At 61.4% G+C, this 15388-nt stretch overlaps 2 protein-coding genes across 6 annotated transcripts in view; one reads left to right on the forward strand and one right to left on the reverse strand.

Moving 5' to 3' along the window:
- LOC107075867 (leucine-rich repeat transmembrane protein FLRT1-like) overlaps positions 1 to 8708 on the forward strand; it is a 70851-nt gene extending 62143 nt beyond the window's left edge. For 2 of the 3 annotated variants that reach the window (XM_069180304.1, XM_069180305.1), the window contains exon 3: positions 5631 to 8708. In XM_069180304.1, coding sequence (XP_069036405.1) covers positions 5805 to 7892 — 2088 coding nt within the window. In that variant the 5' untranslated portion in view covers positions 5631 to 5804 and the 3' untranslated portion in view covers positions 7893 to 8708. Of the gene's footprint in view, positions 1 to 4047; positions 4436 to 5630 lie in introns of those variants that run through there. The other variant, XM_069180306.1, reaches the window with a different exon arrangement.
- macrod1 (mono-ADP ribosylhydrolase 1) overlaps positions 1 to 15332 on the reverse strand; it is a 94421-nt gene extending 79089 nt beyond the window's left edge. For 2 of the 3 annotated variants that reach the window (XM_069180384.1, XM_069180383.1), the window contains exons 1-3: positions 14809 to 15332; positions 13566 to 13661; positions 12209 to 12319 (exon numbers count right to left, since the gene is read on the reverse strand). In XM_069180384.1, the coding sequence (XP_069036485.1) occupies positions 12209 to 12319; positions 13566 to 13661; positions 14809 to 15190 (589 nt within the window). In that variant the 5' untranslated portion in view covers positions 15191 to 15332. The remainder of the gene's footprint in view (positions 1 to 12208; positions 12320 to 13565; positions 13662 to 14808) is intronic. The other variant, XM_069180382.1, reaches the window with a different exon arrangement.
- Between the last annotated feature and the right edge of the window lie 56 nt (positions 15333 to 15388).

Consider the following 15388-nt stretch of genomic DNA (forward strand, 5'->3'; position numbering starts at 1 on the left):
TCACAGCCGGGCGACCCCACTGAGCCCCAGACCTGCTCCACCGCCTGGGGTCCGCCGCTGAAACGTCCTGTCTGCTGCTCGTTAATTAATGAGGCTGACCGGCTCATGAGCAGACCAGTGGACCCCAGGACAGGACCGTACTGGACTGGATTACTGGTGCCCGACTCAGCAACACCAGTCTCAGAACCTCTGGATTCACAGGACCTCCGTATAGATGTACAACTGCTAAACTGTCATCCGATCCGCTTCCGAGGACACAGGGGCTGAGCCTCAACGCCATTCCAAAACCCAGTGTCCCCATCGCTCCCATCTCCCGGAAGAGCCAGGAGACCGGAGAGTGGGACACCAGCATCGGCCGGGCGGATGTTATTGATCGATCCATTTCCTAATGAATCTGTCCTCCGCGGGACTCCGGCCGGCGGAGGAGGTCAGCACCTAGACTCGTTAAGGACACGTCCGGATCGATGACGGATGCCGTTAAAACCGGACAGGAAGCGAGCCGAAAGCCGTTAGTATTCGGAAACCTACATGAGGTGACATAAGCTGGGATTTATCTCAGTTTGTAAAAAAAAAAGAACAGGCCTGGATAGGCTTCAGATGAGGGCTTGCTAATTACGTTTCTAAATTCGTTAGAGACAGGAATATCTCCACGCGTGCTGCCGCCCTGAGGCACTGATGAGTTGTGTGTTATACAAGGCCGACTGCTGTCAGGTGAGCGCTGGTTCGCTGGTTCTGTGGTTCTGTATCAGCTTGCTCTCTGGGCCTGTTGGGTGACAGAGGCGTGACAGACCCTCGCTGTCACCTGTCTCTCCACCTCCTCTCTCTGACTCCCGATCTCTGACCCTCCGACTGTTCCCCCTCTCCCAGACTCCTGCTCTCTCCCCCTCCGACTGTTCCCCCTCTCCCAGACTCCTGCTCTCTCCCCCTCCGACTGTTCCCCCTCTCCCAGACTCCTGCTCTCTCCCCCTCCGACTGTTCCCCCTCTCCCAGACTCCTGCTCTCTCCCCCTCCGACTGTTCCCCCTCTCCCAGACTCCTGCTCTCTCCCCCTCCGACTGTTCCCCCTCTCCCCGACTCCTGCTCTCTGGCCCTCCGACTGTTCCCCCTCTCCCAGACTCCTGCTCTCTCCCCCTCCGACTGTTCCCCCTCTCCCAGACTCCTGCTCTCTCCCCCTCCGACTGTTCCCCCTCTCCCAGACTCCTGCTCTCTCGCCCTCCGACTGTTCCCCCTCTCCCCGACTCCTGCTCTCTCCCCCTCCGACTGTTCCCCCTCTCCCCGACTCCTGCTCTCTCGCCCTCCGACTGTTCCCCCTCTCCCAGACTCCTGCTCTCTCCCCCTCCGACTGTTCCTCCTCTCCCAGACTCCTGCTCTCTCCCCCTCCGACTGTTCCCCCTCTCCCAGACTCCTGCTCTCTCGCCCTCCGACTGTTCCCCCTCTCCCAGACTCCTGCTCTCTCCCCCTCCGACTGTTCCGCCTCTCCCAGACTCCTGCTCTCTCCCCCCCGACTGTTCCCCCTCTCCCAGACTCCTGCTCTCTCCCCCTCCGACTGTTCCCCCTCTCCCAGACTCCTGCTCTCTCCCCCTCCGACTGTTCCCCCTCTCCCCGACTCCTGCTCTCTCGCCCTCCGACTGTTCCCCCTCTCCCAGACTCCTGCTCTCTCGCCCTCCGACTGTTCCCCCTCTCCCAGACTCCTGCTCTCTCCCCCTCCGACTGTTCCTCATCTCCCAGACTCCTGCTCTCTCCCCCTCCGACTGTTCCCCCTCTCCCAGACTCCTGCTCTCTCGCCCTCCGACTGTTCCCCCTCTCCCAGACTCCTGCTCTCTCCCCCTCCGACTGTTCCCCCTCTCCCAGACTCCTGCTCTCTCCCCCTCCGACTGTTCCCCCTCTCCCAGACTCCTGCTCTCTCCCCCTCCGACTGTTCCCCCTCTCCCAGACTCCTGCTCTCTCGCCCTCCGACTGTTCCCCCTCTCCCAGACTCCTGCTCTCTCGCCCTCCGACTGTTCCTCATCTCCCAGACTCCTGCTCTCTCCCCCTCCGACTGTTCCCCCTCTCCCAGACTCCTGCTCTCTCCCCCTCCGACTGTTCCCCCTCTCCCAGACTCCTGCTCTCTCCCCCTCCGACTGTTCCCCCTCTCCCAGACTCCTGCTCTCTCCCCCTCCGACTGTTCCCCCTCTCCCCGACTCCTGCTCTCTGGCCCTCCGACTGTTCCCCCTCTCCCCGACTCCTGCTCTCTCCCCCTCCGACTGTTCCCCCTCTCCCAGACTCCTGCTCTCTCCCCCTCCGACTGTTCCCCCTCTCCCAGACTCCTGCTCTCTCGCCCTCCGACTGTTCCCCCTCTCCCCGACTCCTGCTCTCTCCCCCTCCGACTGTTCCCCCTCTCCCAGACTCCTGCTCTCTCGCCCTCCGACTGTTCCCCCTCTCCCAGACTCCTGCTCTCTCCCCCTCCGACTGTTCCCCCTCTCCCAGACTCCTGCTCTCTCCCCCTCCGACTGTTCCCCCTCTCCCAGACTCCTGCTCTCTCCCCCTCCGACTGTTCCCCCTCTCCCAGACTCCTGCTCTCTCGCCCTCCGACTGTTCCCCCTCTCCCAGACTCCTGCTCTCTCCCCCTCCGACTGTTCCGCCTCTCCCAGACTCCTGCTCTCTCCCCCTCCGACTGTTCCCCCTCTCCCAGACTCCTGCTCTCTCCCCCTCCGACTGTTCCCCCTCTCCCAGACTCCTGCTCTCTCCCCCTCCAACTGTTCCCCCTCTCCCCGACTCCTGCTCTCTCGCCCTCCGACTGTTCCCCCTCTCCCAGACTCCTGCTCTCTCGCCCTCCGACTGTTCCCCCTCTCCCAGACTCCTGCTCTCTCCCCCTCCGACTGTTCCCCCTCTCCCCGACTCCTGCTCTCTGGCCCTCCGACTGTTCCCCCTCTCCCCGACTCCTGCTCTCTCCCCCTCCGACTGTTCCCCCTCTCCCAGACTCCTGCTCTCTCCCCCTCCGACTGTTCCCCCTCTCCCAGACTCCTGCTCTCTCGCCCTCCGACTGTTCCCCCTCTCCCCGACTCCTGCTCTCTCCCCCTCCGACTGTTCCCCCTCTCCCAGACTCCTGCTCTCTCGCCCTCCGACTGTTCCCCCTCTCCCAGACTCCTGCTCTCTCCCCCTCCGACTGTTCCCCCTCTCCCAGACTCCTGCTCTCTCCCCCTCCGACTGTTCCCCCTCTCCCAGACTCCTGCTCTCTCCCCCTCCGACTGTTCCCCCTCTCCCAGACTCCTGCTCTCTCGCCCTCCGACTGTTCCCCCTCTCCCAGACTCCTGCTCTCTCCCCCTCCGACTGTTCCGCCTCTCCCAGACTCCTGCTCTCTCCCCCTCCGACTGTTCCCCCTCTCCCAGACTCCTGCTCTCTCCCCCTCCGACTGTTCCCCCTCTCCCAGACTCCTGCTCTCTCCCCCTCCGACTGTTCCCCCTCTCCCCGACTCCTGCTCTCTCGCCCTCCGACTGTTCCCCCTCTCCCAGACTCCTGCTCTCTCGCCCTCCGACTGTTCCCCCTCTCCCAGACTCCTGCTCTCTCCCCCTCCGACTGTTCCTCATCTCCCAGACTCCTGCTCTCTCCCCCTCCGACTGTTCCCCCTCTCCCAGACTCCTGCTCTCTCGCCCTCCGACTGTTCCCCCTCTCCCAGACTCCTGCTCTCTCCCCCTCTGACTGTTCCCCCTCTCCCAGACTCCTGCTCTCTCCCCCTCCGACTGTTCCCCCTCTCCCAGACTCCTGCTCTCTCCCCCTCCGACTGTTCCCCCTCTCCCAGACTCCTGCTCTCTCGCCCTCCGACTGTTCCCCCTCTCCCAGACTCCTGCTCTCTCCCCCTCCGACTGTTCCCCCTCTCCCCCTCCGACTGTTCCCCCTCTCCCAGACTCCTGCTCTCTCCCCCTCCGACTGTTCCCCCTCTCCCAGACTCCTGCTCTCTCCCCCTCCGACTGTTCCCCCTCTCCCAGACTCCTGCTCTCTCGCCCTCCGACTGTTCCCCCTCTCCCAGACTCCTGCTCTCTCCCCCTCCGACTGTTCCCCCTCTCCCCCTCCGACTGTTCCCCCTCTCCCCCTCCGACTGTTCCTCCTCTCCCCCTCCGACTGTTCCTCCTCTCTGACTGCCAATCTCAGACCCGCTGCTCCTCCTGTCTCTCTCCCCCTCTGTCCCCCTCCCTCTCTCTGCTCGTGTCATGGCGCTGGATGTAAATGATGATCCTGCTGGCCTGCAGCTCCAGTATTGGCGTTTCCAGCTGGGTTCGTTAGTTTTGCATGGAAGGCGTCTGCAAGTGGAGCTGCTTTCCATACACAGCTGCAGGAGAGCGTGCAGGGACCGGACCTGCGCCGTTAACCCTCCACTGTCCACGGCCTTTCTGCTCTGGAACAGGCTGGCCCAGCTCGGGCCCGGACCTGCGCCGTTAACCCCGAGTGTGTGTGTGCAGGTATTTCTGGAAGCCGGATTACCAGTGTAAGAGTGTGGTGTGTGTGCGTTTCAGCGATTACTGCGTGACTGCCCTGTGGGGGTTGAGTACTGAGCTTTCTCTGTGTGTGATCTTACTTCATGTGACTGTGTGTGAGACTGCTGGGTGTGTTTGAGCGATGTTGTGTGTGCTTGAGAGATTGTTGTATTTGTGAGACTGTTGTGTGTGTGTGACATTGCTGTGTGTGAGAGATTGTTGTGTGTTTGAGAGACCGCGGTGTGTGTGTGACATTGCTGTGTGTGAGAGATTGTTGTGCGAGTGTGTGGTCTTATCTCTAACACCTGCTTAATCCCGACGATCACATTTCCATATGCTCTCTAATCCTCTCTCGTCTCCCCCTCCCTCCCTCTCCCCCTTTCCGCTTGGAAGGAGAGACCCGAATAATCCTCCTGCCTGACAGACTCATCGCTGAGCCCTTCAATCACACACACACACTCTCTGCCTCATCCAAACCCTCAGCCCTTATCTGCTTACAGACTCAGTTCGTAAAACAGGGCGGAATCACCATCACAGTTCACAGGCGACTTTTCAAGCCTCTCAGAGGAGGGGCGAGGGGGTGCAGTCTGCGCCCCCGGCTCAGAACCCACGCTGGGACGTCTGGCGGCCGTGCGAACATCGCTCAGTAATGTCTGACAGACCCGGCTAATGCACCGCCTCTCCGATTCCCCCGCCAGCCGGCCTGCCTGGTGTTTCTGTACAGCACACGTGTTGACGTGTTGACCCCGAAACCAGAGCGACAGCGACCTGCACAGAGCGATCGAGCACAGTGGCGCCCCTCGGCGCTGGCTGTGCGCCCCAGAGTGTACCTCTGTGCACCCTGGGTCCCCAGGAAGACCGACCCGTTCACGAGGAGAAACTCTGAAACCTCGCGGCACGTCTTCTCTGGGCAGCTGGTACTGTTTGTGTCTGGGCCAGGGCTCTTGGCTCCTTCTCGCCCAGTGCCCGTCTCGGGGCTAATTAACCCCACATACCCTCTCAGTCAGCGCACTGTTAATCTGCTGTGGCGGCCTCTCTTCCTCCCTCCCACCTCGCAGCCACACGGATGTACCGGAGTGGGCAGTGAGTGGCCCCTCTCCCTCTCTGGCTCTGCGCAGTGCAAGCTGTGTATAAGGTCATCTGTGTGTCTTAACCCCCCTCTCTCTCTCTTCCTCTGCAGAGGGTGTGAGGAAAGGGGGCGTGTCACAGCAGCCCTCGCATCAGAGCCCTCTGATTGGCCCGGGAGAACACAGCTGCCAGGAAGTGGGAGTGTCCTTCCCTAGGCCCTCCCGTCACCCTATAAGGCAATCGGGGGCGGGGTGAGGCGCGGGGGCGGGGCCGCCTCTGCGTCGCCATGGCTCCCGAGGGCATGGCGGAGCTGCGCGACTGGCTCTTCCTGCTCCTGCTCTGCCTCACGCTGCTGGCCGAGGCCCTGGAGTTCGCCGCGGCCGCCGCCGCCGCCGCGGCCGCCGCCCAGGCCGAGGGCGCCGAGCCCTGCCCCTCGGCCTGCCGCTGCGACGACGGCTTCATCTACTGCAACGACCGCGGCCTGAGCGCCATCCCCGCGGGCATCCCCCGCGACGCCACGGTGCTGTACCTGCAGAACAACCACATCCGCAGCGAGGGCATCCCCCCCGAGCTGGAGGCGCTGGCCGCCGTGCGGGTCATCTACCTGTACGAGAACGAGCTGGACGAGTTCCCCCTGCACCTGCCGCCCTCCCTGCGCGAGCTGCACCTGCAGGACAACAACATCCGCAGCCTCCTGCGCGGCTCGCTGGCCCGGCTGCCCCTGCTGGAGAAGCTGCACCTGGACGACAACTCGGTGTCCACGGTGAGCATCGAGGACGACGCCTTCGCCGACAGCCCGCGGCTGCGGCTGCTCTTCCTCTCGCGCAACCACCTGAGCAGCATCCCCTCGGGGCTGCCGGCCGCGCTGGAGGAGCTGCGGCTGGACGACAACCGCATCTCCACCATCCCCACGCACGCCTTCCGCGGCCTGCCCGGCCTGCGCCGCCTGGTGCTGGACGGCAACCTGCTGGCCAACCAGCGCATCGCCGACGACACCTTCAGCCGGCTGGGCAACCTGACCGAGCTCTCGCTGGTGCGCAACTCGCTGCTGGCGCCGCCACTCCACCTGCCCAGCGCCCACCTGCAGCGCCTCTACCTGCAGGACAACGCCATCGGCCACGTGCCGCGCGGCGCCCTGGACGGCATGCGCCGGCTGCAGCGGCTCGACCTGTCCAGCAACAACCTGACCACGCTGCCCCGCGGGCTCTTCCGCGACCTGGACGGCCTGGCGCAGCTGCTCCTGCGCGCCAACCCCTGGCACTGCGGCTGCCACCTGCTCTGGCTGCGCGACTGGGTGCGGGCCCGCGGCGCCGCCGTCAGCGTGCGCGGCCTCACGTGCCAGGCGCCCGAGCGGCTGCGCGGCGTGGCGCTCAGGGACGTCGCCGCGGAGATGGACGAGTGCGGCGAGGCCGGGGGCCGGGGGCAGGCGGGCTCGGCCGCCACCGCCGCCACCACCCCGCCCCCTTCCCAGGGCTCCCTGTTCACCCTCAGGGCCAGGCGCCCCGGCCTGCGCCTGCCGGACGCCGGGCTGGACGCCCCCCCCAGCGCCGGGGCGGCCGGGGGCAAGTCGCTGGTGCTGCGGGTCAAGCCGCTGACCCCCGACACCATCCACGTGAGCTGGCGGGCGGCGGCGCCGGTGGCCTCGTTCCGGCTCAGCTGGCTGCGGCTGGGCCAGAGCCCGGCAGTGGGCTCCATCACCGAGACGCTGGTGCAGGGCGACCGGCGCGAGTACCTCCTCACGCCCCTGGAGCCGCACTCCAGCTACATCATCTGCATGGTGCCGCTGGGCGGGGGCGGCGCGGCCAGGGGGGGCGGCCCGCCCGCGCCGGACGAGACCCCCGTCTGCGCCAAGGCCGAGACGGCCGAGCCCGGCCCGCCCGGCGCCGACCCGGACGGGGAGCCCGGCGGGGGCGGCGGCGGCGGGGGGGACCAGTTGGCCGCGCTGCCCCTGGCGGGCATCATCGGGGGCGCCACGGCGCTGGTGTCCCTGGCGCTCATCTTCGGCATCTTCTGCTGGTACGGGCACCGCGCGGGGTACCTGTTCGCCCGCGAGCAGAGCTACAGCCGCGGCGCCAGCGCCAGCGCCAGCGCCAACGCCGCCGGCCCGCGCAAGCCCGCCGACGACTACGCCGAGGCGGGCACCAAGAAGGACAACTCCATCCTGGAGATCCGCGGGCCCGGCTTCCAGATGACGCCCCTGGGCAGCCGGCAGCCGCTGCGCCCCAAGCCCCTGGGGGAGGACTTCGTCATCCACACCATCTTCCCCTCCAACGGCACCAGCCTGTACAAGAGCACGCACCACACCGTGGGCTACGGCACCAACCGCGGATACCGCGAGGGCGGCATCCCCGACACAGACTACTCCTACACGTGATGCGCGCCGCCCATCAGGGAACCTCCTCACCGCGAGCACTGTGGACCTCCCGCCCGCGGGGGGCGCCGCCCGTCCGGGCCGGAAGACTGAATGTTCTACCGGGTTTTCTTTCGGGCGACATCGTTTTCGGGTTTTTCGTTTCCTAGTCTGTCCTCCGCTCCGGGCGGGACCGTGCCCTCTGACCCCCAGCACGCTCGGCGCAGGAGGCGGTGGGGGTGGGGGTGTCACAGAGACAGGGGCAGAGCTGGGGGGGTACCGCGGACACAGCGGTGCAGGGGGCGGTGTTCAGTGAGCAGGGCGCAGCGCTGTGTTCAGGGCCCGGTCTCTGGGAGGTATCCCTGCCCCCACCACCGCGCTCCTCAGCACTCTTCGTCACTCCTCATCGGCGCAGCGGGGGTGACCAGCAGCCCCAGGGGATCAGGGTTCGAGACGAGGCACTGCCCAGCTGGAGGAGGGTCCCGGATACACAGCACCAACACCCCGGAGCACCTGGGTGTGACCTCCTCCCTCTCTCTCCCTCTCTCCCCTTCTCTCCCTCTCCCCCTCCCTCTCCCCCCCTCTCTCTCTCCCTCTCTCCCCTTCTCTCCCTCTCCCTCTCCCTCCCTCTCCCCCCCTCTCTCTCTCTCCCTCTCCCTCTCTCCCCCTCTCACTCTCACTCTCCCTCTCTCCCTCTCTCCCTTTCCCCCTCTCTCTCTCTCTCCCCCTCTCCCTCTCCGGCGGCGAGGAAAGACAACAGACTCTTTGTCTGCAGGTTTTGTTTGCTTTTGCTCATTTGGTCTGCTCTGTTTTTCTACACAATTAAAAAGAGTGTTCTGACCCACGGGCCGCTGTGTGATTCTTTCTGGAGGAGGTGTGGAGAGACAGAGGGAGGGTCGGGAAGGGAGGAGAGGTCAGGGACAGTGGGCGGAGGAGGACGGGAGACAGAATTACTGGTGTCCTGGCATCACTCTCGGATGAAGAATAATCCACAACACAGGTCAACAGAGGTGCGCTTGGCTCCTGCCTGAAACTCCAAGAGCCCTGAGACCTGCCTGTCTCCCTCTCTCCCTGTGTGATAGACAGGTCTCTGACTGCCTGTCTCTCTCTCTCCCTGTGTGATAGACAGGTCTCTGACTGCCTGTCTCTCTCTCCCTGTGTGATAGACAGGTCTCTAACTGCCTGTCTCTCTCTACCTGTGTGATAGACAGGTCTCTGACTGCCTGTCTCTCTCTCCCTGTGTGATAGACAGGTCTGTGCCTGTCTCTCTCTCCCTGTGTGATAGTCAGGTCTGTGCCTGTCTCTCTCTGCCTGTGTGATAGTCAGGTCTTTGCCTGTCTGTCTCTCTCCCTGTGTGATAGACAGGTCTGTGCCTGTTCTGACAGGTGTCTCAGATGTGTTCCCCTGTATCCCGGCACTCTCTCTCCCTGTGTCCCTGCACTCTCTCTCCCTCTCTCTCTCTCCCTGTGTCCCTGCACTCTCTCTCTCCCTCTCTCTCTCTCCCTGTGTGAAGGCAATCAGACAGTGCAGTGGGCTGTGTCAACAGCCCAACCTCCCTGTCTCTCTGCCCCTCAGCCCCACAGCCTCCCTCTCTCTCCTCCTGTTTGTAGCAGACTCTCTCTGCCTCTGTGCTGTTCTCCAGTGCTCCCTCCCTCTCTCCCTCTCTCTCCTCCTGTTTGTATGAAACGCTCTCTGACTTTCTGCCTCTGTGCTCTTCTCTCTCTGTCGCTCCTGCTCACACACACACACACGCATGCACGCACGCACGCACGCACACACACACACACACACCTCACACGCACACTGTGCCTCGTTAATGTGCTATTTAATTGGTTGGTGTAGCTAATTGAATAAAGCTGAATCGAAGCAGCAGGCAAAGGGAGGACCTGATTAGCAGACAGCACACTAGGAAATGGACACGAGGCACTGAGCAGATCAACACTGCCTCCCTCTCTCACCACTAGCCCACACTGCCTCCCTCTCTCTCTCCCAGTGCCTCAGCTCTCACCACTAGCCCACACTGCCTCCCTCTCTCTCTCTCCCAGTGCCTCAGCTCTCACCACTAGCCCACACTGCCTCCCTCTCTCTCTCTCCCAGTGCCTCAGCTCTCACCACTAGTCCACACTGCCTCCCTCTCTCTCTCTCCCAGTGCCTCAGCTCTCACCACTAGCCCACACTGCCTCCCTCCCTCTCCCTCTCTCCCAGTGCCTCAGCTCTCACCACTAGCCCACACTGCCTCCCTCTCTCTCCCAGTGCCTCAGCTCTCACCACTAGCCCACACTGCCTCCCTCTCTCTCTCCCAGTGCCTCAGCTCTCACCACTAGCCCACACTGCCTCCCTCTCTCTCCCAGTGCCTCAGCTCTCACCACTAGCCCACACTGCCTCCCTCTCTCTCTCCCAGTGCCTCAGCTCTCACCACTAGCCCACACTGCCTCCCTCTCTCTCCCAGTGCCTCAGCTCTCACCACTAGCCCACACTGCCTCCCTCTCTCTCTCCCAGTGCCTCAGCTCTCACCACTAGCCCACACTGCCTCCCTCTCTCTCTCCCAGTGCCTCAGCTCTCACCACTAGCCCACACTGCCTCCCTCTCTTTCCCAGTGCCTCAGCTCTCACCACTAGCCCACACTGCCTCCCTCTCTCTCCCAGTGCCTCAGCTCTCACCACTAGCCCACACTGCCTCCCTCTCTCTCTCCCAGTGCCTCAGCTTTCACCACTAGCCCACACTGCCTCCCTCTCTCTCCCAGTGCCTCAGCTCTCACCACTAGCCCACACTGCCTCCCTCTCTCTCTCTCCCAGTGCCTCAGCTCTCACCACTAGCCCACACTGCCTCCCTCTCTCTCTCTCCCAGTGCCTCAGCTCTCACCACTAGCCCACGCTGTCTCCTCTCAGTCCTTGGATGGAGGTTCCTGCGTCAGTGAGGAGAGATCACACTGAGAGACCCCCAGGTATCAAACAACTCAATAGTTAAATAAATTAATCAATTATAGGCGCACGACTGTGTACATCTTTCCCAAAGTAATTTCTCGGTGTCTGGTCAGCACTCGCCCCGATCAGACAGCTCATGAATACAAAATGGATAGAAATACCGAAAGAGAGACTGTCCTGTCAGTGTGTTCAGTATCAGTGCTGTCCAGACTCTGGACACGGGCAGTGTGGGTCAGTGTGTTCAGTATCAGTGCTGTCCAGACTCTGGACACGGGCAGTGTGGGTCAGTGTGTTCAGTATCCGTGCTGTCCAGACTCTGGACATGGGCAGTGTGGGCCAGTGTGTGTTCTGTATCAGTGCTGTCCAGACTCTGGACACGGGCAGTGTGGGTCAGTGTGTTCAGTATCAGTGCTGTCCAGACTCCAGGTGAGTATTCAGGTGTGACTGTGTCTTCTGGAGCTCTGGTCTCCTGTGTTACGGAAGCGCTCAGCACTGCTGCCGCCCTGTGGCTGTACCCAGTACTACCAGCGGCCGTCAGAAGACTGAACCGAGCTTAACGGTACCGGCGGACTGCAGACCTCTCGTTAAACTACGATCACCTTCGCATACATAAATATTTACATTTAAAACATGATGTTTTTGACTGCGTGCTACTGTTACATGTCACTCTAAGTAATCAGCTTGGAGGAAGGCTGTTAAATTGCTCTGGCGAACTGAACAATTGCAATCAGTTTAGGAGCCAACAATGAGCCACCCCTGCTCTGCGCGGTCTCTGCTGCCCTCTTGTGTCTGGAAGTCGGAACTGCAGCTCTACCACGGCTGGATCTTATTAGCAGAGAACTACTCCCTCCATCTCTTAACAGAAAGAATGGTTTCTCTTCTCCCAGGTCAGAATCAGGCAGCCCAGAGTTCATCTGGAAAGCACTGAGCACAAGGCAGGACACACACACCCTGGACAGGACAGCGGTCCATCGCAGGGCACACACACATCCTGGACAGGACAGCGGTCCATCACAGGACACACAAACACACACACTGGACAGGACAGCAGTCCATCACGGGACACACACACAGCCTGGACAGGACAGCGGTCCATCGCAGGACACACACACAGCCTGGACAGGACAGCGGTCCATCGCAGGACACACACACAGCCTGGACAGGACAGCGGTCCATCGCAGGACACACACACACCCCGGACAGGACAGCAGTCCATCGCAGGACACACACACAGCCTGCAGTCTCCACACTGAAGGAGCTGCAGTCCAGAAATCGAACCCAGGACCCTGGAGCACCAACTAGCACACATCCAGAAGACCAGTCAGAACCAGCCAGCATCGCCGACAGACTGACCCTGCAGGTCCAGCTGGGGGGTCACACCGACAGGCGCCCCCTCCAGCTGGCCAGGGCACTTACCCGCGTTGACCACCGCGTCCACCTCCAGCTTGGTGATGTCTCCCCGAAACAGGGAGATCTTGGGGTTCAGGCTCTCGTTGCTCTTGAAATGCACCTCACCCTTGGGTTGTCCTGCGAACAATGGGGAACCCCAAAATCTGATCATATTGCCAGGACAGCACAGAGCCAGTACTGGGATATAGCAGACAATCGAGGGGTACAGGAGGCTGTACTGGGCTACTGAGACAGTAGTGGGGTACAAGAAGCTGTAAGAACACAATACTGGGGTACACAAGAGAGTATTATGTTGTGGGAGACTGATTATTTTAGTGGGGTACAAGAGGCATTAAGGGGTACAAAACACTGGGGTACAGCAGACAATACTGGGGCGCAGGAGGTTGTATTAAGTTACAGATGACATTAGTGGGGTACAAGAGGCAGTACGGGGGTACACAAGAGAGTATTATGTTGTGGGAGACTGATGATATTAATGGGGTACAAGAGGCATTAAGGAATACAGAACACTGGGGTATAGCAGACAATACTGGGGCGCAGGAGGTTGTATTAGGTAACAGATGACATTAGTGGGTTACAAGAGGCACCAGTGGGGTACAGAGCACAGTACTGGGGTACACAAGAGAGTATTATGTTGTAGGAGACTGATGATATTAATGGGGTACAAGAAGCATTAAGGGGTACAGAACACTGGGGTATAGCAGACAATACTGGGGCGCAGGAGGTTGCATTAGGTTACAGATGACATTAGTGGGTTACAAGAGGCACTACTGGGGTACAGAGCACAGTACTGGGGTACACAAGAGAGTATTATGTTGTGGGAGACTGATGATATTAATGGGGTACAATAGGCATTAAGGGGTACAGAACACTGGGGTATAGCAGACAATACTGGGGCGCAGGAGGTTGCATTAGGTTACAGATGACATTAGTGGGTTACAAGAGGCACTACTGGGGTACAGAGCACAGTACTGGGGTACACAAGAGAGTATTATGTTGTGGGAGACTGATGATATTAATGGGGTACAAGAGGCATTAAGGGGTACAGAACACTGGGGTATAGCAGACAATACTGGGGCGCAGGAGGTTGCATTAGGTTACAGATGACATTAGTGGGTTACAAGAGGCAGTACTGGGGTACAGTGCACAGTACTGGGGTACACAAGAGAGTATTATGTTGTGGGAGACTGATGATATTAATGGGGTACAATAGGCATTAAGGGGTACAGAACACTGGGGTATAGCAGACAATACTGGGGCGCAGGAGGTTGCATTAGGTTACAGATGACATTAGAGGCAGTACTGGGGTACAGCAGACAGACCTGGGGTACAGAGGAAGGGGTGCTCGTGAGGCTGGGCGTACCTGTGGCTTTCCAGGTGCGGATCTCCTCCAGGGACAGGAAGTCAGGGGTGCGATAGAGCTTGCGCCTCTCCTCCTGGCTGAGAGAGCCCAGGAGCTCTGGACAGAGAGAGAGACACTCAGTCACAGCTGAAGGGACAGGAGATCTGTCTGGTCCGCTCCAGGTGTGACAGTGCTGTCAGTCAGACTCCCAGTGCGCAGCAGTCTGATCCGCTCCAGGTGTGACAGTGCTGTCAGACTCCCAGTGCGCAGCAGTCTGATCCGCTCCAGGTGTGACAGTGCTGTCAGTCAGACTCCCAGTGCGCAGCAGTCTGATCCGCTCCAGGTGTGACAGTGTGTCAGTCAGACTCCCAGTGCGCAGCAGTCTGATCCGCTCCAGGTGTGACAGGGCTGTCAGTCAGACTCCCAGTGTGCAGCAGTCTGATCCGCTCCAGGTGTGACAGTGCTGTCTGTCAGACTCCCAGTGCGCAGCAGTCTGATCCGCTCCAGGTGTGACAGTGCTGTCAGACTCCCAGTGTGCAGCAGTCTGATCCGCTCCAGGTGTGACAGGGCTGTCAGTCAGACTCCCAGTGCGCAGCAGTCTGATCCGCTCCAGGTGTGACAGTGCTGTCAGTCAGACTCCCAGTGCGCAGCAGTCTGATCCGCTCCAGGTGTGACAGTGCTGTCAGACTCCCAGTGCGCAGCAGTCTGATCCGCTCCAGGTGTGACAGTGCTGTCAGACTCCCAGTGCGCAGCAGTCTGATCCGCTCCAGGTGTGACAGTGCTGTCAGACTCCCAGTGTGCAGCAGTCTGATCCGCTCCAGGTGTGACAGTGCTGTCAGTCAGACTCCCAGTGCGCAGCAGTCTGATCCGCTCCAGGTGCGACAGTGCTGTCAGTCAGACTCCCAGTGCGCAGCAGTCTGATCCGCTCCAGGTGTGACAGTGCTGTCAGACTCCCAGTGTGTAGCAGTCTGATCCGCTCCAGGTGTGACAGTGCTGTCAGTCAGACTCCCAGTGTGTAGCAGTCTGATCCGCTCCAGGTGTGACAGTGCTGTCAGTCAGACTCCCAGTGCGCAGCAGTCTGATCCGCTCCAGGTGTGACAGTGCTGTCAGTCAGACTCCCAGTGCGCAGCAGTCTGATCCGCTCCAGGTGTGACAGTGCTGTCAGACTCCCAGTGTGCAGAAGTGTGATTAACTCCATAGACCCCCTGCTCACACAGCCCTGATCTACAGTGGACCCTGGTTCCGGACGGACCCGCACTCTCACCTTTGACTCGTTCCCAGTCGCCGTCCGGCGAGTCCAGATCGATGGTGCCGCCGCCGCGCGCCGCCATGGCGCAGACCCGTCCGGTGTGCAGAGAGGCGAGACCCGCGGCACCGAGCGCCGCACCGAACCGGGCCGAGACCCGGCACACCAGCCACGCGCCGCCGGTCCGAGTTCGACCGGCCTGACTGTCTTGTCTACCCAGCGCTGGCAGCCTCCCTGCAGTCTGACGGCGGCTCGGCTCGGCGCGGATTCCGGCGAAACCCGAGCCCCGTTTCAGCTCGGAACCGAGCCCCCAACTCCAGATCCGGCTGCGGGACGGGACAGACAGAGAAAGTGTGGGGAGCTTGATCCGGGCGGCCAGGGATGAAATTTGAAACGCCATTCTCGCAGCGGTGCTCGGTTCTGACAGACAGGCGCTCCTGGGTCCGGGGATTCGGTTTCGCTTTGCTCAGACCAGCCCGCCTCTCGTGCGCACCGAGTTCAAACAGGAGCAGAGTCGCGCAAGGTCAACTCGCGGAGCTGGTGGCGCCGCAACGCTTCCTGGGAATTGTAGTCCCGCTGTAGATGTCAGAGATGTGGG

The sequence above is a fragment of the Lepisosteus oculatus genome, chromosome 18 (assembly GCF_040954835.1).
Source record: "Lepisosteus oculatus isolate fLepOcu1 chromosome 18, fLepOcu1.hap2, whole genome shotgun sequence".
NCBI classification, from domain to species: domain Eukaryota; kingdom Metazoa; phylum Chordata; class Actinopteri; order Semionotiformes; family Lepisosteidae; genus Lepisosteus; species Lepisosteus oculatus.